The sequence below is a fragment of the Peromyscus californicus genome, unplaced genomic scaffold (genome assembly GCF_007827085.1).
Source record: "Peromyscus californicus insignis strain IS unplaced genomic scaffold, ASM782708v3 Scaffold_7__1_contigs__length_154581171, whole genome shotgun sequence".
Taxonomy (NCBI): domain Eukaryota; kingdom Metazoa; phylum Chordata; class Mammalia; order Rodentia; family Cricetidae; genus Peromyscus; species Peromyscus californicus.
In genome coordinates, this window is record NW_026294595.1 from 43,543,910 (window position 1) to 43,567,234 (window position 23,325).

The window sequence follows — 23,325 nt, forward strand, 5'->3', positions numbered from 1 at the left end:
CTAAACGTGCCATGAAAACATCCCCTAACCAGTACAGGTCTGTTAGTCTCTTCTGGCCTGTGACAAAAAATTCAACTACTGAGAGTAAAACCTGTGTTTAGAAAGTTGCAAGGCAATTTTATGTCTGTTAAATACAGTAATAAAATAATACAAGAGAGTAGGTTGTACTGTCCCATTTCATTTCAGTTCTTTGGCAACTAATGTCACTGTATTTCATAGATAAGCAGAGCAACAGAGACCCCCATCCCTAGGGTGGGGAAATGCTGCACTAAGCCTGCTCTTTGACCACATTCCCACGCATCTCTGAAGGGGTCAGTCCAGCTCAAGGAGAGTACCTTAAGAAGTCTATTTGTGGGAGGAACACGTTTCCCAGGCGCTTACTCCAGTGTCAATTGCTGGTGGCCAATTCGTAGTCCCCTTCATTCTCTTTGAGTCATTCAGTATTTCTGTCCCGAAATGACCTTATGAAATCATCATAAAACATGAATGGACTTGAGCAAGGGAAGTGCCTTTGCCTTAAGGAATGTGAGCGTGAAAGGACAGAGAAAGGGCAAAGCTTAGGATTGAGTATCATTATCTCTTAAACTTTCTGCCTACACCTCCTTTTCCAGAAACATACTCAGAAAATGTGATAGAAACACTGGGAACTAGAGTAGGAACCGTAGGAAAAATGTAACTAGGAAGAAAGTATACAAACACTGGGAACTAGAGTAGGAGCCGTAGGAAAAATGTAACTAGGAAGAAAGTATACTCTTCAACTGAGATCATTATTTCAGATAACATTATAAGCTAATTTTGAACTGACTATAGTGATAGAGATGACAAAGGAATTTCAGGCCTACTATGTTCTCCGCCATAGACTGGAGGGTGAGAAAGAAGACTTGGGAGAGTCAACAACAGCTGAGTAGACTGAGAAAGACCCAGAGTCGTTATAAGGAGACTGGCTGCACTCAGAATTCCCATGACACAGGTTCTTTGGCCACCTTCTGTTGAAATGATGAGCAAAGGAAACTGGTTATTTGAATGGGGACAGCTCCAACAGGTATATGTATTTGAATATTCGGGCCTCAGATGGCAGAACTGTTTGGGAAAGATTAGGAGGTATGACCTTATTGGAAGACATGTGTCAATAGATGTGGTTTGGGGATTTTAAAAGTCCATGCCACTCCCAATTAGCTCTCTCTCTTTCTGGTGTCTTTTGCCTGTGGATCCAGTGCGAGCTCTCAGCTACGGCTTCAGCACCTGCCTGCCTGTTGCCACGTTCCTCACCATGATGGTCATGGACTCATATGAGTTCCCAAATGAAATGCTTTCTTCTGTAAGTTGCCTTAGCCATGGTGTTTTATCATGGCAACAGAAAAGTGATTCAGACAGAAACACTTGACAAAAAATAGGCAAGTGAGAAGATAAATCAATGACAAAACAGGAGTGTTAGAGAGGCCAGTGGATGGGAAAGGAAGAGCAGAAACTACTCTTTTACAAAGTAAGTCAAAGGCAAGATTCAGAAACTTAGCCTAGCAAGAGAGAAAGCCAGGAAGGAGTTCTAGACACTGGAACTCAACAAAGTGGCTTTTATAAAAACACTGTACCCCCTAGTGTGGATAAGTAATTGAATATTTGAAAATCCAGCAGATGAATTAATACTTGGGCATAATTCTTAATTTTTCAAGCTTTCAGTCTTTTAGGATGTATTTGATACACTTATTTGTTAAATGCAAATAATTTGTAACTTATTTTATAAAGAATTTTGTGTGCAATGTGTGAATCCATGTAGTTTAGTTGAAACATAAGACTACTGAGGTTTGATTGTATGGCATGCTTTCTGTACTTTAATTTTTCATAGGCTTTCTTCCATCACTTCTAAGGATTGTAACAACAACACCAGCATTGCTGAATCATTTTAATGGTTTTTCCCATATTAATGCTATACTCCTTTTCTCAGGTCGAAACATATATGCTCAAATACAAGCTTCATATATGTCACTCTGAAGTGTTTATGGGTTTACTTTCAATAGCCTTACAATAAAGAAGAATATTCAAGCTTAGCTGGCACCCTATTATATGTAGAACTGTATTCATTATCAGGCCAGTAAATTTGATTTAGAACTTAAGGTTACTTTTTACAACTAGTCTGCTATTTATTTCTTTACAGATCTGTATCTGCTCTCCTCATAATTTTGACATAGTTGAGAATTCAGTTTGCATCTGCAAAGACACTCAGAAGAATGTTTCTCTAAATCATGGTGTTGAAGGTACAGCATGGGGAGGAGAATCCAAAGGGATCAATGTTCACTTACAATGAAGAATTAACTGCAAAGCTACCAACCACCTGGATATCTTTGCCTTCTCTATTTACACATACAACATATTTACAAGTACACATTTTCCCTTTCAGGGAAAAATCCTAATCTACTGAAGATAACAGTACACTGTTAGCTGAAGGAACAAATACTATGTGAGTTTAAGCCAACAAATATTTATGCAGTGTTCAAATGCATAGCATTTTTGGTTTCTTAGAAGAATGTATTAGGTGATGATATAGTATAATATCTCATCACCCTTGTCATCTACTTAAGGTCAACATAGCTCCCAAAGATAATTTTAATTACACTAAGTGACTTCAACCCAAAAGAAAACTCCAGACTTGGAGGCAGAGGAGGAAAGACAACACCAGCTCCTAGTCTGAAATGATTCTTCACACTCATGGCTGATATGAAGGTTCATGTGAGTGGTCCCAGTGTCAAGTACCAAGTGTCTGTCTTTTAGTAGAAGCTAGCTACATTTGTGTCTATTCCTTAAACCTATCCCTCGGTTCATTTACTGTAAGGGAAAAACAAGGGCTTTAATGTCGTCACTGCAATGGAATCGACTTATAGGCACTTTGTGAGAACATTTTAATACGGGAATAATTTTCTTCCTCAGAACAAGTTTTTAAATAAGGCACTGTGGATAAATTCAGATCTAACCATGATGTATAAAAACATCATTTATAGATGTATTTGTGGGAATGAAGCATTCATAACCACCTTAGGACTGTTCGGGTTTGTCAAGTATCTTTTTATGTATATTCACTAAAGTTAAATAATATTTTTGCTGTGCTTATACAACAAATAATTAAGTAGTATGTATATGACAGACACTTGAAAAGCAGCATGGACCTAATTTAGGTGCAACTGTTGATTCCAATTGAAAAGTTGACTTTTTAGTACTATATTTGCAAAGCTTTGTGCTGATTCCTGAAAAGAAAACACACGTATGTAAGTCCTGGCCCTTAGTTGTTTACAGATAAGGGAATGCTCAGCTACCAACAGTAGCACAAATGAATATAGAAGGAGAGATGGAGGTGTAGATAACCTAGCACTATCCAATACAAATATATTGTAAAATAGAAACCTGAACTGTAAACAAAGATTTCAGATTCTCTAAGCACTACAGGAAAAGCAAATGAAGAGTGTGAAACGCACCTTAGTGGTGTTTCCTTTAACCCAATGTAACTGAAATACTGACATTGGGGGATAAAATGATATCAATATCATTGAAGTATTTCATGTGACTTTTTCACACTGTCTCCAGTCTTCTAAATCCAGTCTCACTGTGTTTTAAGTACTCACAGCCACCCTGGGTGATATCTACTGTGCCGAACAGATTTGACCTAACCTCAACTACTCATTGACCAACCAAGTCACACTTGTCAGCAGCCTTGCCAAGAAAACATCATTTCTGGTGTTAAAGAAAACACAAGGTGGTTTGATGGAAGACTGATAAGCATCTCTGGTAATGAACAGTTTAAGGATCCAGAAAAAAAATCAGGGAAAAAATATAGCAGATTTGCCTTAAGATAAGAGAATAGCTTCCAGAATTGGGTCTATTATTACAAAGCTGTCTCTGTTCTTTCTACCTGTGAGATTCTGGACCCTACTTTTCTATGATTAAGTCACTTCACTTATGGAAATACCCATACTGGGCTAAACCACAAGCTGTAATTTCAATTCATGGCATCAGAATTGGGTATGTAGCATTTCATGCATTTAAAAAAAATCACCGAGATGATTCCACAAGGGCAGGGTGATGCCCCTGTTTTACTGATTAGTGATTAATCACTAGTAATTCCCCAGTTCTCAATGATTATTCAGAATATATGAGTTAGACCCATTTATTTGTCACAATCTGATAATCTCTCTCATATGTGCACTTATAGAAAGTGACTTGTTGCTATGATTATTGTCAATGAGGAAACTTGAATTTGATAAGTGGTGTATTTGTGTTTTTGTTTTCTGAATAAGTAGATATTGGTTGAACCTTTATTTCAATCTAGAGCCCATATTCCTTAAAGTACACCATTAAAACTCAAATTCTAACTTTACATCTCATCTATACGTTATCAGAAAACTGCCACATAACAGAGATGACTCCAAATGGATTCCACTTCACTTCTCTAAAAGTTAAGCTGCAGCCAAAGGCAAAAGATGACATATGAAAGTAAGCTGGATGACAAGAAATATTTAGAAGTATCACATGCAGATGTGGAGGCTCACTCATGTAATACTAGCACTCAGGAGCTGAGGCAAGAGGATTGCTGTGAGTTTGAGGCAAGACTAAGTGATGAAGTAACATCCTTTCTCAAAAAACAAAACAAATAAGTAATGTATGTTATAGGCATATATTTATAACTGAATTTATTCTTTGCCTGAAAGTTTAAATCACAGAACTTCTCAATTTACACATCATGTGTGTTCTAAAACTGTATCTGGCAGTCAATCCCTTTGGAATTTGAATACATTTTCACATAAAGGAGTAAACAAATATGTGTCTTTCTTCAAATTTCAAACTTGATGTAACTTTCCTCTCCAGGTGCTGGGATCAAAGCCAGGATCCAACAAGTGCTAAGTAAGCAGTCTTCCACTGAACTACTCCCTGGTCTTATGTAATTCCTAATGAAATTTAATTCCGAATTAATGGTAGTTGGAACTGTGTCACTATGTAGAAGAAAGAGGCACTCTAGAAATAGTAACAGAGCTCTAACTTGGGCTCAGGTGCACATCTCTCCTCCATACCCCTCTGGTGGTCAGAATGGGAAACTGTTCTTACTCTGCCAGGGGGAAGAGCATGTTCCCTGTCTTTCCACTGCTGGGAAGGCATGAGGTTCTGCAAGGTGCGGAAAGTATGGGAGTCACATGGCAATAAGAGAGATGCTTTGAAGCTTGGGGTGGGAAACACAGATGGCAAGAGACTCCTATCGGTCCCCATCACAGCGCACATGTCTCCTTCCAGCCCCATCCATGGTGTCTGTCTTTTTCCCTCTCTGAGAATCTTTAAGCGGCCTCATCTCCTGCCTCCCCCCAACCCCCTTACATGCTGTGACTTTAGGCAAATATTTTCCTCCTTGCTCGGCTCCTGGGTGAATGAAAATCTGTCTCACAGTTTCTCTTACAGCATTTGCTTTTCTGCAGCTCACTCACTGCAACTCGTCTAACACAACCTAGCATACCTAACACAACCTAGCATATCTAACACAAGCTTCATGTGGTTGGGGGGAAGGTCTTTAAGCTATGGATTGCAAACTGAAGTGACAGAGACTGGAAAATGAAATGGGGGCCTGAGAGTCATTCATGCCACATTTATCAACCTGATGAAAATCACTCAAAAGTTAAACAATACACTGCCCATATAACAAAACAGTCATGGGTATCAATGCTTCACAGTTAGTTTTTGTCTTTAATTTGGGCTGTATAATCATACAAAGGAGAGGAATGTGTATACAGGAAAGATTTTGTTAAATTACTTGTATCGTTTTTCAGGTTGGAAGAGAGATTGGGGCTTTTGGTGAGAATCCTGTGAGATTATTTGCCTTGAAAATAAACTGGATATTCTTTAAGATCTACTAAGCGATCCCTTTAGCTAACTTCAGACCCATTATAAGATAACAGACATGCTGTACTAATGTTACAAGTTTAGCTAACGTCCTCCTCATATAACAGCCCAGCTCTACTGTGTTATCTTCTTTTATGTTTTCCCTATGACTGGAACTTGTCTTCACATCTCAATTTAGATGCAATTTCCTTATAGAATCACACAAATTAAGTTTTACGTTGAGGTTCTACATAAAGGTGTATATCATCCACTCAGGACCAGGTAGGAAGTGTAGTTGAATTATATTAGATGCTGATAGTGAATATGAAAGATTTGTTTTTAAGAAGCAAGAGCTTTGGGAAATGCTACCAGCTTACTTAATAGTTTTACAGTCTTGGGCAAAGTACCTAAACTCAGTTTTATTGGTTTTAGATAGCGACCAAAGTTATGTTGAAAGGACCTGTAGGGCAAAAAGAATTTAAGTATGCAGGTGCATAATATGTAGGGGAGGGAGCAATTGTTCATTTTTACCTATCTAGAACAGCTTCTCCAGAAGTTTCTGTCTCTTCATTGTGGAAGAAATCTCTGCTCCACTGCCTGTCCATATAGAAGTGTCTCTTGTCATTCAGGAAATGATTCACCATATGATGCTCACCTGGTCCAGAAGACTATCACATCCCCCTATTCACAGTAACAAACCATGCCAGCTGATTACAAGCAATTCTAGAGCTTTCGTTAGAGTTCAGAAAATATGTGCATTCCTTTTTTAAGGTTACTCTGCTTTAGATGTTAACTTAGTGTGACTGATGGCTATTTCTGCCACCTTGTGGGTGAGCCCGCCTACACACGAAGCCAGCTAGCATAAGCAAACGCAGAGCCCAAATTGCTGAAGGGTTGTCCTGATGGTGTCACTTTAAATGCTGTGTCTTTTGTTATTCAACCAGATTTGGCCCATAAGTTTGCTTTTTTCCCTTTCTTTTTGTCTTCTCTTGACAGTAGTTTTTGCTGAGTTTTGTTACTTTTATTCAAAGAGTCTCTTAACAATATGATGGGTGCCTACTAAATGTCAAGGGTCATTTAGTTTGCCCTGGGATTTTTTCTGAGGCAGAGACTGAGTGGACAAATAATGGACGAATAAGGAAGAATGGGGACTAGGAGAAAGATTCAAGGCCTGCTGCAGCATGTTGGCATTAAGGGGGTGTCCAGGTGACAGCTATTCTAGAGATTCTGGTGATATGGGAAGGAGAATTGTAAGTCACAGACCTTTAACATGACAATCCACAGAATCATAAGGCTTTAAATGCCATCTACTTTTCTGATTTTCCTAGAAAAACATAACCTTCCTCACCTTAACTGAAAACAAAGTAAAAACTTGCTACCTCAATCACAATCACTCTTGTGATGACAGATCAGGCAGGCATAAATATGAAGCCTCTTGTGTGAGGCTCCTCATGCAGCCCAAGTACAGAGATGGCGTGCATCATGTTAGGACTGTTGAAAGAGAGGATGGTTTTTTAAAAAAATTGTTCGGAGACTTTCAAGGACACGGTACAGTTTTTCAACGAATACATTTCTATATTCCAAAATATAACAAGGTTCTATTTTCACTACAGATCTAAAATATCTTTCTATTTCTAGTAAAAATGCCACATTGTCAAAAGGATATTTCTTCCCATGGTACTAATGAGTCATCTGTAATTTTAAGAACATGAGAGGGGAGCCATTTTCTGAACAAAGAGTGGGTGAAGTTGAATGTATAGCCAAATGGTACAGTAGCAACTCAAGTTATGAAACCGAGAAAAAAAATAAATCCCATAAGAATAAAACTGTACTCACAAACTGAAATGTCCTTGTGTCACAGAAAAGTAAATAAGCAAATAGAAAGTATTAGCTTGGAATCTCATTGCAAAGATCCCCTGATGACAGGAAGCATGAGATGGAAACTCTATGACCTTTGACCTGATAGCACGGCCATTCCCTCCTTTCTTTGTTCTTTGAAGTGCTGTATGTTTAAAACGTCTGAAGAATTTAAGACTCCCAATGCTTCCATGCACCAGGGATGTCCACAGCACTGTTGTTTCCATTTCTTCAGTTATTAACACAATATCACTGTTTAAACTGTTTTAATAATTTTAGTAGAACATTTGATTATTATATAATATGCACATCAAAAACTGGGGCAAAGAGGATAAAAATATGTGGGCATATGTCATGATAACATACGGTGTCAGCAGTGACATTTCCATATGCCCAATGACATTGATTGTCTTTATAAAAGAACACAGAGAGCTTTGGCCTGTTAGACTGTATTCACACAAGTTTCTGCACATACAATGCAATTGCACTTTATCCTGAGATATAGCATAAAGAATACATTCTGTAACCATTTTCATGGTCAATGTTACTGTTCAGTGCTTATCATTCTCAAAACTCATAAATTTAATTATTTCTAGTGCAGTATTTTGAAGTATGACATAAAAAAGGTCGTTGCTCAGTGAGGGCTTCCATTTCAAGAATGAATTGGTGCTTTTCCAGTGAAAGATCAGGCCCCTTTTGTTCTCCCTTGCCTTATAGCCTTCCATCATGTGATGGTTCAGCTAACTTTTCAATCTTGGACTCCCTGATCTCTACAAGGCAATACATTCCTGTCCATTGTCTGAGTTCAATCTAAGGGAAACCATTGATACTTGCATATTCCAACTCACTTTGTAAAACAAATCGACACTCACAGTGTCTTCAACCATGGAAAAATCTCGTCTTTAATGATATTTGACCAATAGACTTTTGGCTGTTCCAATAAATTTAAATTCATTCTCCCGATCTCTCTCTCTCTCCTCTCTCTCTCTCTCTCTCTCTCTCTCTCTCTCTCTCTCTCTCTCTCTCTCTATATATATATATATATATATATGAATGTGTATAGTATATTATATGTATATATGAATGTGTATAGTATATTATATGTATATATGTGTGTGTGTGTCTGTGTTGTATTGTTTTAATGAGGACCACTCTAATGTTGACATACTAATATATATATGTATATATATATGTACATATGTATTTATATGTTTGTATGTGTTGTATTGTTTTAATGAAGACCATTCTAATGCTGGAGATACTAGTCGCTAACATAAAATTAATGACCATATATTAGAAGAAATATTATTTTATAAGATAAAGATTTTACTAAGCAACTCCACCTTAAACCAGAGAAAACTTAATGTTCATTAATTGTTTACGAATTGTTAATGAAACAATCTATATTTTGAAAAAATGTAAGACTAATAAAGAAATAGACAGACAACCTACAGAAAGTTTTAGAACACAGGACTATGAGCAAGGGCGTGTGGCATAGAAGCCAAGAGCATGTGCCCTGAGCTGCGTGTGTGATCTGTGTTGAACTATAGCTCTGTGCTGCAAGCCGCAGGAAAATGTAATGGAATTCAGCTACTATCACAAAAGCTACTCCTTGGAAAAGTCTTTTTTTTTTTTTTTTTTTTTTTTTGGTTTTTCGAGACAGGGTTTCTCTGTGTAGCTTTGCGCCTTTCCTGGAACTCACTTGGTAGCCCAGGCTGGTCTCGAACTCACAGAGATCCGCCTGGCTCTGCCTCCCGAGTGCTGGGATTAAAGGCGTGCGCCACCACCGCCCGGCTCAGCCATGTGTTCTAACGTACTCTATGGTGGACGTGCTGCCACATTCTTACAATCCCAGCATCAGTAGGCAGGAGGAGTGTGAGTTCAAGGCCAGTCTGAGCTACATAGGGAATTGCTGTCTCAAAAACCAAACAAATGAAGTGCACAGCATGTTTGTTTTAAAGGACTTAGCTCCGCAAACAGTTCTCGCTGCACTGCTGTCCACTGGCTCACATTTGGAGATTTGCTTGATGGGAGTGCAATGTGAAAGTGAAGGATGTGCCTTTCCTTCCTGATAACAATATTTCTCTTATCAAGTTGCTCTGCTTGCACAACGAGATTTGTTCCCAAATGTCAGAATGCTTTTCTTTCTTCACACAATGTGCATTTGGAGATAAGAAAAACAGATGTCAAAGGCAAGTTTAGAGGAGGGAGGTGGGCAGTCCAGCAATGCTGATCTAGCTGCCAAGTCAGAGCTGAGCTTTCACCCTGAGCTTCTTATAAAAGCTTTTAAGTATTGTCACAGGCTTGTGTGATTTTGTTTTCCATTTTCCTTTATGTAATTTTTTTTATTGAAATTCAACATAAGCCAGTTAGGGACCTTTGTGGGCAGAACCTCCCCTAAAGACAGCATCTTTCATCAGTCTGAAAGCTCTTATTTTTGAAAGCATATTATTTTGCTTTTATTTTTATTTTATTTATTTGTTGATTGGTTGGTCAATCATTTTAGATGGGGTATCACTATCTAGCTTTGGATGATCTGGATCTTGCTATGTAGACCAGGCTGACCTTAAACTCACAGAGATTTGTTTGCCACTAACTCCTAAGTGCTGAGTTTACAGTGCATACCACCAGGCCTGGTAGTTTGAAAGTTCTTTAAGTTCTTTAACTTAAAGAGAAAAATATATATGATAGTCTGTGATAGTTTGAATAAAAATGGCCCCAGAGGCTCAAATAATTGACTGTTTAGTCATCAGGGAGTGGCACTACTTGAGAAGGATTGGGAAGTGTGTCCTTGGAGTAGGTATGGCCTTATTGGAGAAGTGTGTTACTGGGGACAGGCCTTGAGGTTTCCAAAGCCCAAGCCAGGCCCAGTGATTCTTTCTTTCTCTTGCCTTCTTATCAGGAGGTAGAACTATCAGCTACATCTCCAGCACCATGTCTGCATGCTCTACCATGCTTCCTGCCATGATGATAATTGACTAAACCTCTGAATGTAAGGAAGGCCCAATTAAATGTGTTCTTTCACATGAGTTAATGTGGTCATGGTGTCTCTTCACAGGAGTATAACACTGAGTAAGACAGTCTGGTTACCACATGATGAATTACTAGCCTTGTCAATATGCTTCAATTTGGTTTTTCTCAAACTATTCAATTGTAGATTTATAAATAAGGATGCAGCATAGGAGCTGGGATGCTGGAATTCAATTTTGTATTTTGATAAGGCCTCCTCTTGGTGACCTTAATAATTTTTAGATGGTGGGTTTTGCCAGATGGTACTGGAACTCTACATTTGGGGGAGCAAATGCCTGATAAGGAGAGAGCTTTCTAACCTTTCTAACCACAGGAGCCCCTGAAATGCTGTATATCTCTAGGAACTAGAAATAAATGAGCACAATTTATGGGATGAACCATGTTCTGTGTGGAATACATCTGAGTCTTTATTTCATGATTTCCTCATATTTACTTCTTATAAATAGCAACTATGGGATGGATAATCTTTGTACTGACTGGTTTTATGTCACCTTGACATAAGCTAGAGTCATTTTAGAAGAGGGAACCTCAATTAAGAAAATGCCTTTCCTAGATTGGGCAGGCCGGTGGTATATTTTCTTGATTGATGATTGATGTGGGAGGGCCCATCTTATTGTTCTGGTGCCACCCCTGGGTGGGTAGTCCTAGGTGCTATAAAAAAAATCAGACTGAGAAAGCCTTGAGGAGCAAGACAGTATGTGGTGCTCTTCTATGGCTTCTGCTTCAGTTCCAGATTCCAGGTTCCTTCCTTGAGTTTCTGCCATAACTTTCTTCATGATGAGTCTGATGTGGAACTGTAAACTGAAATAAATTCTCTTCACCTCCTAATTTTCTTGAGTCATAGTGTTTTATCACAGCCATGGAAACTCTAAGAGATCTCTCTCATTCAAAATTGCCATTATTGGCAGCTTGTGTCCTGATAAGAACAAGAAGTTGTCCCTAACATTTGGAATATTTTACCGTTCATGGCCAATGAAAACCTTTATTTGTTAAACTGATTACAATTCTTGTTTTCTAGCCATTCGTTGAGAATTCAGAAATGTATTGTGCTTGGTCAAAACATAAAAGACAATCAGTAAGTGTTTTTTTAAACATCTGTGCTTTTTGGGTGGAAGGGATTGGTGAAATCATGGTGATAATAAAGTTTAGATTCAAGAATGAATATAAAAGTTACATACATTCATATGTTAATTATATGAATATATATGTCCTTCAGATTATTATTTCTACACATTTCTAACAAAAGATCAAGTATTCTAAAAACTGTACATTACAGTGAAGGACACCAACACTTGAATGAAGAGGCACCCTACATAAGACAGCTATACATCTGATAGAGGGTTGGCATCCACAAAATATAAAGAACTCAAAAAATAATGAAAAAACAAGATGACAAACAATCTAATTTTAAAAAAATTAAACAGAGGCATGGTACTAAATAGAGTTCTTTTATGATAGATGCACATGTCTGAAAAACACTTTCAAAATGTTCAACATCTTAAGGGAAATACAAATGAAAACTTCTTTGAGGTTTTATATCACTCCAGTTACAATGACTAAGGTAAAAAAACAAAACAAAACAAAAATAAAAGGGGACAAATGCTGGAGTGGATGTTGGGAAAGGGGAGCACTGATTCACTGAAGGTCAGAATGCAAACTGATGTAGCCAGGAGAGAAATCAGTGTGGTGGTTCCTTAAAATGCTAAAAATTATCACTACTGGCTAGTCTCATTGTGTTATAAAGTACTATGTATGCCACCAGAGAAGAATACTCATCAAAACTCATCAGTCTTACCCAGCTGTGAACCCTGAGAGCTCCTGACTTTGTAGGACATACCCATTGGAACACAAGTGGTACAAACATCCCAGGTGTAACTAATCACTTTCTGGTTGGATTTAATTGCAAACCCACACCTGGCACCATTACTGGGACAAGGAACCTATAGCTAAGTAGATCATAACCCCTAGTAGGGGTAGGGGAACCTACTTCTTTTACTCTGCTAAATGGACATAACATTAAACCATTTCCTATTGACTTATCATTGTACCCATAGATAATGCCTTTCTCAATCTTTATCAGAGAAGCTTCTATTTGCAATAGATGGTGATTTAGACAGGGACTTACAACTGGCCAAGATTTAGAGAATAAGGTATTAGAGAGTTCTCAGTCCTAAAGGTAACATATATACCATATCTTTCCTTCCAATGCTCAGAGAGGTGGTCATGGAAAGAGTGTAAGAGCCAAGGGTTTGTGGAAAACTGAAAGAAAAGTGTCATAGAAAGGCAGTGTAGGGAAGCTGAACATAGGAACTCACAGCTGTTGCAACAGCATGCACAAAACCTGTGCAAGTGCAAGCCAGATCAAAGCCCACTGGGAGACTGGATCTAGATGTAAAATCACACCCCTGGCAGTAGAGCTGTTGATTCTTATTAACTGCTAGGAGGGGGGACAGTTTCTCTAAGAGCATACCCCCTACTAAGCTAACAACCACACTTCAGTGGAAGACCACACAACTAAGAATATTTGAGCAGCATACATTGGTCTTGAAGGGTTTAAAAAAAAACACATAGTTGAGTGGGTAGAGAGTGGGGGCTGGATGGGGAAGAGTTGGAGAAGGGGTGGATATGATCGAAACTCTCAAAGAACTAATGAAAACTTTAAAGGATATACATCTGTGATGATTACTAAGAAAGGCCTTGATGATTAGTGTAAACACAGCTATATTGACTTAGAATGCAGGTGGATAAATAAAATGGAAGTTATTATACACCCCCTCATGTTAAGGACTAGCAAGTGTAATAGACTAGATAGTGTCTTCCAAGAGTTCATGCCCTAGCTTGTAAATAGAGTCTTTGCAGATATTATACAGTTAAGATGAAGCCCATATATGTTAGAAGGAGCACTGATATGGTTTGATTGCAAAATGCCCCAACAGTCTTATATATGAAAACCACGAGCCAAAATAAATAATTTCTCCCCACAAAGCAAGCAAGAAATCAAAACAACAAAGTACCCTTGTATATTGCATAACTATATTCCACATGGGAACAAATTCTTTAGGAATTTATTTGATTTATTATTTATAATATGGCAAAGGAATTGAAAACTTTTGTGTTATAAAACGTTCTTCCATGAGAAATTCACACAATACATTTTGAGGTCTTTTGTAACTCAGGGTGACTTCAAGATTTCAAGGTACAAAAAAAATACATAAAATTGCTTAGTACATGTAATCTTTGGTGAGAATTTTTAATTTGTTAAATTAGCTGCCTACAACTTATATTTAGATTTTTGTCATGAAGCATTTGGGGCAGCTCCATATGGTATAATATAATTTATTTACTTCTCATGAATATACATAAAACACCCACAAGTGTGGTCTCATTTCTTAAGCAGAAGGATGGTAAGGTTGTGCTAATTTAGTATGTGATGCTTCTGTAACAACGTATGCAGTTAGTGGCAAAATACACCAGCTAAGAACACTTACTTTTTTATTGATATAGTAGGGGTCCAGGTCCTCCAGAGGCTCCGACACCATCTCTGGAGGAATGTCTCCATAGATAAATGGAAGGTTCTTCCCAGCTTCCAAGTCACTATTTGGCTTTGGGCCATTTTCGTCATCATCTTTTTTGTCTGGCTTGGGGTTCTTAGCCTTTTCTTCTGCAATGCGTCTTTCGATAGCTGCAAGAGATTCTCTGGTGAAGAAGTTGAAGCTGTCAGGTCCTGGTGGTACAAGCACTGTTTGCTCCATCTTGTCATCCTGCACATTTTAATTACTATTTACTCTTCATGTGAGATTCCTAAGGAGGGAGGAACGAAAAGCATCAAGAAGATTAAAAGTTGTTAGTATCTATAAATGCTTATCTAGAAATATGAGCCAGAAGACTGAACTTTTTAATCTCTCCCCCCCCAAATTGAAATGGAATTTCTAAATAAAACTTTAAAACAAATGTATTCTCTATGCTAAGTTTTAGCCAAGCATCCCAGTATATTGGATCTTATGCTTTACTAATAAGGAAACTAGACCTAGATCATGAGTTTAAAACTTGGTTCAGTACTGCCATCCATACATTATGGTAACTGTCACCAGGTCACTGATGGAATGCTCACCCTGAGAACCACCTGTATGATGAATAGTATGCCCACAGAGGCATGGGGTGATAGATCAATCAGTTCAAAAGTCTTGGGATAGGAGGAACTTGTCTCTGAGAAGGTTGAAAATGCAGCCTTTGAGGCCCGACAAGTGAGGTCAAGCAAGTTGAGAGTTTGCTGCAGTCCATCAGAGAGTTGCACAATCAGCTAGTCATTGGTGTCCTAATTGTGCCTGTATATACCCAGAGATGTGCGTAAATGAAGCTATGGTCTGTGAACTGCATTCTCCCTAGTAGAGTCTGTACCTGAACACATAGGCAAATACAGTCCAAGGTGGGACAAATGCCATTGACATGGTGGGATGGAGATAAACTAAACTGAAGAGAAAGCTCTAAGCACAGGAGATAGCAGAATGCTCCTAGTTCAAAACATAAGGTGGTTTCCTTCATTGAAGCAATTCTGATATTCTTTCAGGGTCTACAGTCTACACGTATTATGAGGACCTGGGCAAAACTCAACTCCATATCACAGAGTCAGACCTCAAGGCCAAATCCCAGATGCATCCTTTTCAAGTATATTTAATAAGAGCTCACATTTCACACATATATCTGTGCCAAACTTCCCGGAGCCCAAGCTCTGCCTGGTATAGATTTTATTTGGATAGTACATTAGCTCATTAAAGTCACCATGCTCTGATACAGTTAGTTGAAGCTTTCTGTCTAGGTCTGTAATAGAAAACTATAGTCAAATCATTTTGTCTAGCTTCTATTATGGATCTCAGAGCTCACACGAACAAACAGGTACCCATTTCCGTGAGATTTGTGACCATATATTTTTAAGTGGATGAGCAGGGAGAAGACAGGATTTGGATCAATTTTAGTACCTTCCACCTATTAAGTGAACTTTTCAGAGGTTCTTAAGTCTACTTGCAATGAGCTGAGGGTCTGAAGAATAGGCTGTTTTATCTAAAACTAATTCCTCCCATAAAGCACCTGAAAATACTGGCATCTATTTATTTGGAAATAAAAGTTTCAAGGATAATAAAGATGGCTGCTTTTCTCATTGCAGAATTATTCTAACGTACATATATACATGGTTTTTGTTCTAATCGATTGATAGAAAATATAATCTGTACAAATGATGTAAGTTCAAAGCATGTAACAGAAAATACAGTGTCAAGTCTCCCTCCCATCACTGTTCTCCTCAGCACTATTATTATTGGCCTCCTGTATATTTTCTCAGGGAGGTAATATGTACATGCTATATGAGTGAGTATATGTATTTTCACATGCATCCTATTTAAACCATATATACAAATAATAATACACGGTAAAGCATTTGATGCTGTTTTTACTGAAAACATGTTAGTATGCATTCCATTTCAGTTTCATTTCTTTTCTTTTTTAGCTTATAATAATATCATGTGTAACTTTTTTTTTTTTGTTGTTGTTGTTAGAATTTTTTGTTTGTTTGTTTGTTTTTTTGAGACAGGGTTTCTCTGTGTAACAGCCCTAGCTATCTGGGAACCCATGTTGTAGAACAGGCTGTCCTCAGACTCACAGAGATCTGCCTGCCTCTGCCTTCAAAGTACTGGGATTAAAGGCATGTGCCACCATGTCCGGTTCATATGTAACTGTTCATGACATTTTCATGGTGAGTTCTGTTTGATTCTCCTGCCCCCTGATGCTCATATTATCTCCCTGCCCTGTCCCTGATGTATCTTTCTGTTCCCAGTGTTTCTCTTTCCACTTTCACATGGCATTTGGCCTATAGCCCTTCCCGTCTCTTCAAGTTTCTTTTTTTCTTCTCATGGGATCCTTTCTAGTTTATTGGCCTCTACCCACATTGACTGCCGCCTAACACCTAAAAGCCGGGATGTGCATATGAAAGAGAACATGCAGCATATGTATTTCTGAGGTTGTGTTATTTCATTTAACACATTATTTCCCAGTGTCTTCTGTTTTCATGCAGATTTCATAATTTTCTATAACATAAAATTCTAATGTGTCCATGTATCATATTTTCTTTATCCATTCATCTAATCAATGAACATTTGGCTGGTTCCATTCCTTCCCTGCTATTGTTAAAAATAACAATAAATATGGATGGGAAAGCCTCTATAGTGGGATATGGAGTCCTTTGGGTCTATGCTTAGAAGTGGGATAACTAGGTCATCTTGTATTCCCTTATTTAATTTTTAAGAAGCCTGTCTTTATAAATTTGATTCATTACTTTTAATAGCACCCAAGTCTTTCATTCTCTCTCTCTATATATAAAATATATAATTATATATTTGTATTTATATATAAATAGAAATATATGATTATATAAAATTGTATATAAAATACATATTTGTATAAATATACATAATTATATAAAATATACTTTTTAGTTTAGTTATATAAAATAATATACAATATGTCTATTGCATACAAAATAAAATTATATATTATGTTATAATATAAATCTAAACATATATAATTATGTAGTCAAGTTTTTTAATCTCTGCTATCATAAATAAAGCTGTAATTAATATATTTAAAAATATTTACTTACATGCACACATATCTATTGTACTAATTTCTAATAGTTAACTTTACTGTGTAAAGAATATAAATTTAATTTTAATTTTGGTCAAATTCCTGCTAATTCTCTTGAAAACAGTGTGACACTATTTTTAACTCTACGTTCTCATCACTACCACCTGTTAAATTTCAAATGTTTCTAATCTCACAAGCACAAAGACATGGGTATAATTTTATGTTATATTTGCCTTACTATGAGAAAAGAGGAATATTTTTCATATATTTGTCATCTTTATTTCCTTTTATTTGGCCATCTCTTCCCCTTGTTTTTATTTTAAGCCCCTGGCATCCTTTAGTTATGATATTAACCCTTTGATTTTGTGATATGACGCCTTTTCAAAAGACTGTGGTGGGTTTGTTAATTTGACAGTGTCCTCTCTTATTGATTAATTTTTTAAAATAAAAAATGTGAAAATTTTCTTGGAGCATATGTACCATTGTGGTATAGGATATTTCAGTTAGGAGAGGCTGTGTGGGGGAAGGCAGGATGTAAGACCTTGGTTCTCAACCTTCTTAATGCTGTGACTCCTTAATACAGTTCCGCATGTTGTGGTGATCCTCAACCATAAAATTATTTTTATTGCTACTTCATAACTGTAATTTTCCTACTTTTCTGAATTGTGATGTAAGTAGCTGTGTTTTCTATGTTCTTAGTGACCCCAAAGTGTCATAAAACTCCCCAAAGGAGTTGCGACCCACAGGTTGAGAATTGCTGATATAAGGGAACTTGGTTTTGAGTTCCATGTTGCTATAAGTCTAAAACTACTAGAAAAAAAATTATTTAAAGGGGAAAATACAATTGAAGAAACTTTGTTAAATATAATATGGGGACATTTAAGAATGGTAGGCTTCTGGAATCCGGTTCTTGTGGTATGACACCTTGCACAGCCTTGGTGCAGTGGTAATGGGCTTGCCTAGGCTCAGTGTGCTGGGCTTTACTGACTCCCCATGGGAGACCTCGATTTGGGGGATGTGGGGATGTGGGGTGGCTCAGGAAAGAGGGCTGGGGGTGGGAGAAGGGAGGAGGGGTGGTCTGTGGATAGCATATGGAGTGAGTAGAAAATTTCTTAATAAAGAAAAATGAAAAAAAGAAAAAAAGAATATTCAAAGTATAAAATGAAGACAGGCTGAAGACATTCCTTATCTTGAATAAGACTTCAACGTTTCAAACACCAGATTTTCTTAAATTAATACATTAAACACAGCCTTCAAAATATGACAAAACTTTTAGCATTAGTGTAAGATAAATTTATTTAAAACTGTACATATAAAATAAGCAAATGCTTTCCTGAAACATTCTTAAAATAAATGTTTATTTCAAATTGTCTAGTACAATAGCTCTTTAATAGGATATATTAAAAAGTTTCAATATTTTTGCTTCATTTGCTTATTAATGTTTGGTTTTCTGTATTATAATCTGGTAATGTCATTTATACTATTTTCTATCCTTGGAATTTATTATGATTTTAAAAGTGACTTTCCTAAAACCCTGAGGAGAAGCTCCATCTTTCCATAGAATTTATACAGTGTAAGATATCTCAATAGGATTGCCATATTTTATCTCACTAATTAAGACCACATATGTCTGTGTATACTTCTCACCTTCTTGATGGTTTGTGAGTCAAAAGGTATAATAAAGTCTTTCTTAGTACGCATCTACTTATTCTTATACTCCCTGTTTTTTCATTCTATAAATCTCATCTTTGTTTTTGTTTATAGTTTTTGAGCTAGGATATCACTGTGTAGCCATGGCTGGCCTGGAATTAGCTCTATGGCTCAGGCTGGCACTGAAGTTGAAATTATCCTGCCATACACTCCTAATTGCTTGGAGTAAAGACTTTCAGCACCATGTATGATTTCATTCTATGAATTCTAATGTTAATTTTATTTATTTGATGTATGTGTACATCTTACTTATGATCAGATGTTTGAAGGTGAACTAAATAATTTAACATTATATGTCACTTAATGGCACTAGATGATTTTATTGTGGAAGCATCATAGAGTACTAAACAGACCTAGATGGTATAGAGGAATCACTCAACATTAATGCATCAAAAAGCTAGATGCATGAAGCTGCTATGAACACAATGTGACCTGCTCTTTTATTGTAAACTTTTTTATATGTACAAGTATACTCTAAAATAACGATAAAAAGTTGAGTTCAGAAAATTCACAAATAGTGACAGAGTTGCTGTTATCATCATAAAGTGTTATGATATAAACCCAATTGAAAGGCTGCCATGCTCTATAGGACTGGCAGCAGCAGAGGTCTATTGACACCAACATCACCACAAAAACCATGAATAAGGATTGGGACTTCTCTTCTCCTCTGCATGGGGCCAGCATTGTGTTGCCATCTGTCCTTGACCAAGGTACCATGGTGTAGTGCCTGACAATCATTCCTAGAACAGATTTTATTTCTTTATTTTTTACTGAGAACAAATTTGAGAGTATATGAGGGCATCTACTTTGTTTTATATGCATTTAATCTGGGGTCTCTGTCCATCCATTTGGTCTCATCTTTGCTGTTTCATAGCTTTAGCCATTTCTTTTGTATGCATATATTTAGATTTTGCATGGAGGCATATTTTAAATGCAATGTAGTTTTTTGTGGACAATTTGTCTTTCAGAAAGGGTGCATCAACAGGGTTCATTTTCCATAAAGTTGTGTGGGTAGAACAGAAGAGGCTACCTCAAGCCCTCCTACTTAGTATAAATGAGCCATCTTAGAAAAGCACTATAAGAAAAAAATTTAGGGCCATTAAGTGGGTGCTGGTTGATATAATTATCCAATATCTATATATCTTGACTGTATTATGCTATATAATTTTATGTGCGAAGAAATCATATATCTGCAGTGTCTTCTTAAATGGCTTAGCATTTATGTTGAGAATAAGCCAGACTCTTGCTAAAATGATGATCAGTTCCTGCAAGCCCTATCACTATTCTGAGGACATCAGACTTCTAGATGGCATACTTCTTTTTTAATGTATATAAGTGACCTGTCTTCACACACATCAGAAGAGGGAATTAGATCCCATTACAGATGGTTTTGAGCCACCATGTGGTTGCTGGAAATTGAACACAGGACCCCTGGAAGAGCAGTCAATGCTCTCAACCACTGAGCCATTTCTCTAGCCATAGATGGCATACTTGAGGAGATGTTTTGGCCCACTTTGCAAAAAATTCCACTGCCAAAATAATAAAACCAGGTAAAATATTATTCTTACTGTTATCATCTCACAAAAGTAACTAAAAATATGCATTATTGTTGCTTTTGTGTGTGTACATGAAGTGTGTGTATGGTGACTTGTGCCAGGGTGTGCAACTGGAGGTCCAGGACCCACTTTGAGGAGTTGGTTCTCTCTACCTTTACATGAGTTCTGGGATTAAACTCTGGTCATCAGGCCACAAAGCAAGTATCCTTACCCACTGAACCATCTCCCTTCCTCACTCAACTACTGACTACTTCTATAAGGCTTGTGTACTTAGTGCATTCTTGAACCAAAGAACAAAAACAAAAAGAAAAATAAAATATGTTCTTTTTCTTTTTGAGATAGGCTCTCTCTACTAGTCCTGGTTTTCCTGGAACTCCTTGTGTAGACCAGGCTGGTCTTGAACTCACAGAGGCCTTCCTCTGCCCCAAGAGTGCTGAGATTAAAGGTGTGCACCACTACACAGAACTTCAAAAGATGTTTTGACAGAATAAAATACTTATACGTTGTTGGATCCAGAGACTTAACCATTAGAAAATCCATTATAAATTGACAATTTTGAGAACTGTAAATCTGTGTAAGTTCTGCTTTTATATGTATATATGAGTGTATATGCATTTTTCTCTATTATTTCTATGGTGTGGTCTTTATTATCTTGGGGTTTCAATGTAAAGTTAATGACCTTTGATCCTTGAAAGAATCTTTTTTTTTTCCTATTTTATTTTACAATACAATTCGGTTCTACATATCAGTCACGGAGGATTCCCCTGTTTTCCCCTCTCCTGCCCCTCTCCCCTTTTCCCCAGCCCACCCCCCCATTCCCACCTCCTCCAGGGCAAAGCTTCCCCCAAGGACTGAGATCAACCTGGTAGACTCAGTCCAGGCAGGTCCAGTCCCCTCCTCCCAGGCTGAGCCAAGCGACCCTGCATAAGCCCCAGGTTTCAAACAGCCAACTCATGCAATGAGCACAACACCCAGTCCCACTTCTTGGGTGCCTCCCAAACAGATCAAGTCAATCAACTGTCTCACCCATTCAGAGGGCCTGATCCAGTTGGGGGCCCCTCAGCCATTGGTTCATAGTTCATGTGTTTCCATTTGTTTGGCTATTTGTCCCTGTGCTTTATCCAACCTTGGTTTCAACAATTCTCGCTCATATAAACCCTCCTCTTTCTCACTAATTAGACTCCCGGAGCTCCACGCGGGGCCTAGCCATGGATCTCTGCATCCAGATCCCTCAGTCGTTGGATGGGGTTTCTAGCACGACAATTAGGGTGTTTGGCCATCCCATCACCAGAGTAGGTCAGTTTGGGCTGTCTCTCGACCATTGCCAGCAGTCTATTCCTAAATATAACACCAGTAGCACAGACACTGAGAGAAATAATCAATCAATGGGACCTCTTGAAACTGAGAAGCTTTTGTAGAGCAAAGGATATGGTCAAAAGGCAAAGTGACAGCCTACAGAATGGGAAAAGATCTTCACCAACCCCACATCTGACAGAGGACTGATATCCAGAATATATAAGGAACTCAAGAAATTAGACATCAAAATGCCCAACAGTCCAATTAAGAAATGGGCTATAGATCTAAACAGAGAATTCTCAACAGAGGAAACTCAAATGGCTGAAAGACATTTAAGGAATTGCTCAACATCCCTAATCATCAGGGAAATGCAAATCAAAACAACTCTGAGATACCACCTTACACCTGTCAGAATGGCTAAGATCAAAAACTCTGAAGACACCTTATGCTGGAGAGGATGTAGAGCTAGGGGAACTCTCCTCCACTGCTGGTGGGAATGCAAGCTTATACAACCACTTTGGAAATCAATATGGCACTTTCTTAGAAAATTGGAAATCAGTCTCCCCCAAGATCCAGCTATACCACTCTTGGGCATATACCACAAGAGCACTTGCTCAGCTATGTTCATATCAGCATTGTTTGTAATAGCCAAAACCTGGAAACAACCTAGATGCCCTTCAACTGAAGAATGGATAAATAAAATGTGGTACATATACACAATGGAATACTACTCAGCAGCGAAAAACAATGACATCAGGAGGTTTGCAGGCAAATGGATGGATCTAGAAAAAATCATCCTGAGTGAGGTAACCCAGACTCAGAAAGACAAACATGGTCTGTACTCACTCATAGAAGGATACTAGATGTGTAGAACAAAGATGACTGGACTGCTACTCACATCACCAGGGAGGCTACCTAGAAAACAGGACCCCAAGAAAGACACAGGGATCGCCCAATGATGGAGAAATGGATGAGATCTACATGAACAGCCTGGACATGAGTGGGGGTAATGAAGAGCAAGGGTCGAGGGAAAGAGAGCTTGGGGGAACGGGAGATCCCCGCTGGATCAAGAACAGAGAGGGAGAACAAGGAATAGGAGACCATGGTAAATGAAGACCACATGAGAATAGGAAGAAGCAAAGTGCTAGAGAGGCCCACAGAAATCCTTGAAAGAATCTTAAGGTGTCACAAGTATGGTGTCAGATATTCCAGTGATGGGGAGAGAACCGTATGGGTGAGCAGCAAGAGTCTTCCGGTTGGGGAGGAGATTGCAGTGTCATAGACAGATGGCACAATCTAACAGGGAATATCTAGAAGACTAGATCCTAGACAGAGAAGACTCTAAACTTGCCAATCATGCCAATACACTGAAAACACAGAGAGGCCAAGATGA

The 23,325-nt window shown here is 37.9% G+C and overlaps 1 protein-coding gene across 4 annotated transcripts in view; it reads right to left on the reverse strand.

Moving 5' to 3' along the window:
* The window catches only part of LOC128101828 (sodium channel protein type 1 subunit alpha), a 133,207-nt gene that overhangs the window by 68,464 nt on the left and 41,418 nt on the right, over window positions 1-23,325 (reverse strand). For all 4 annotated transcript variants that reach the window (XM_052725224.1, XM_052725223.1, XM_052725225.1 and 1 more), the window contains exon 2: window positions 14,226-14,538. In XM_052725224.1, the coding sequence (XP_052581184.1) occupies window positions 14,226-14,489 (264 nt within the window). In that variant the 5' untranslated portion in view covers window positions 14,490-14,538. The remainder of the gene's footprint in view (window positions 1-14,225; window positions 14,539-23,325) is intronic.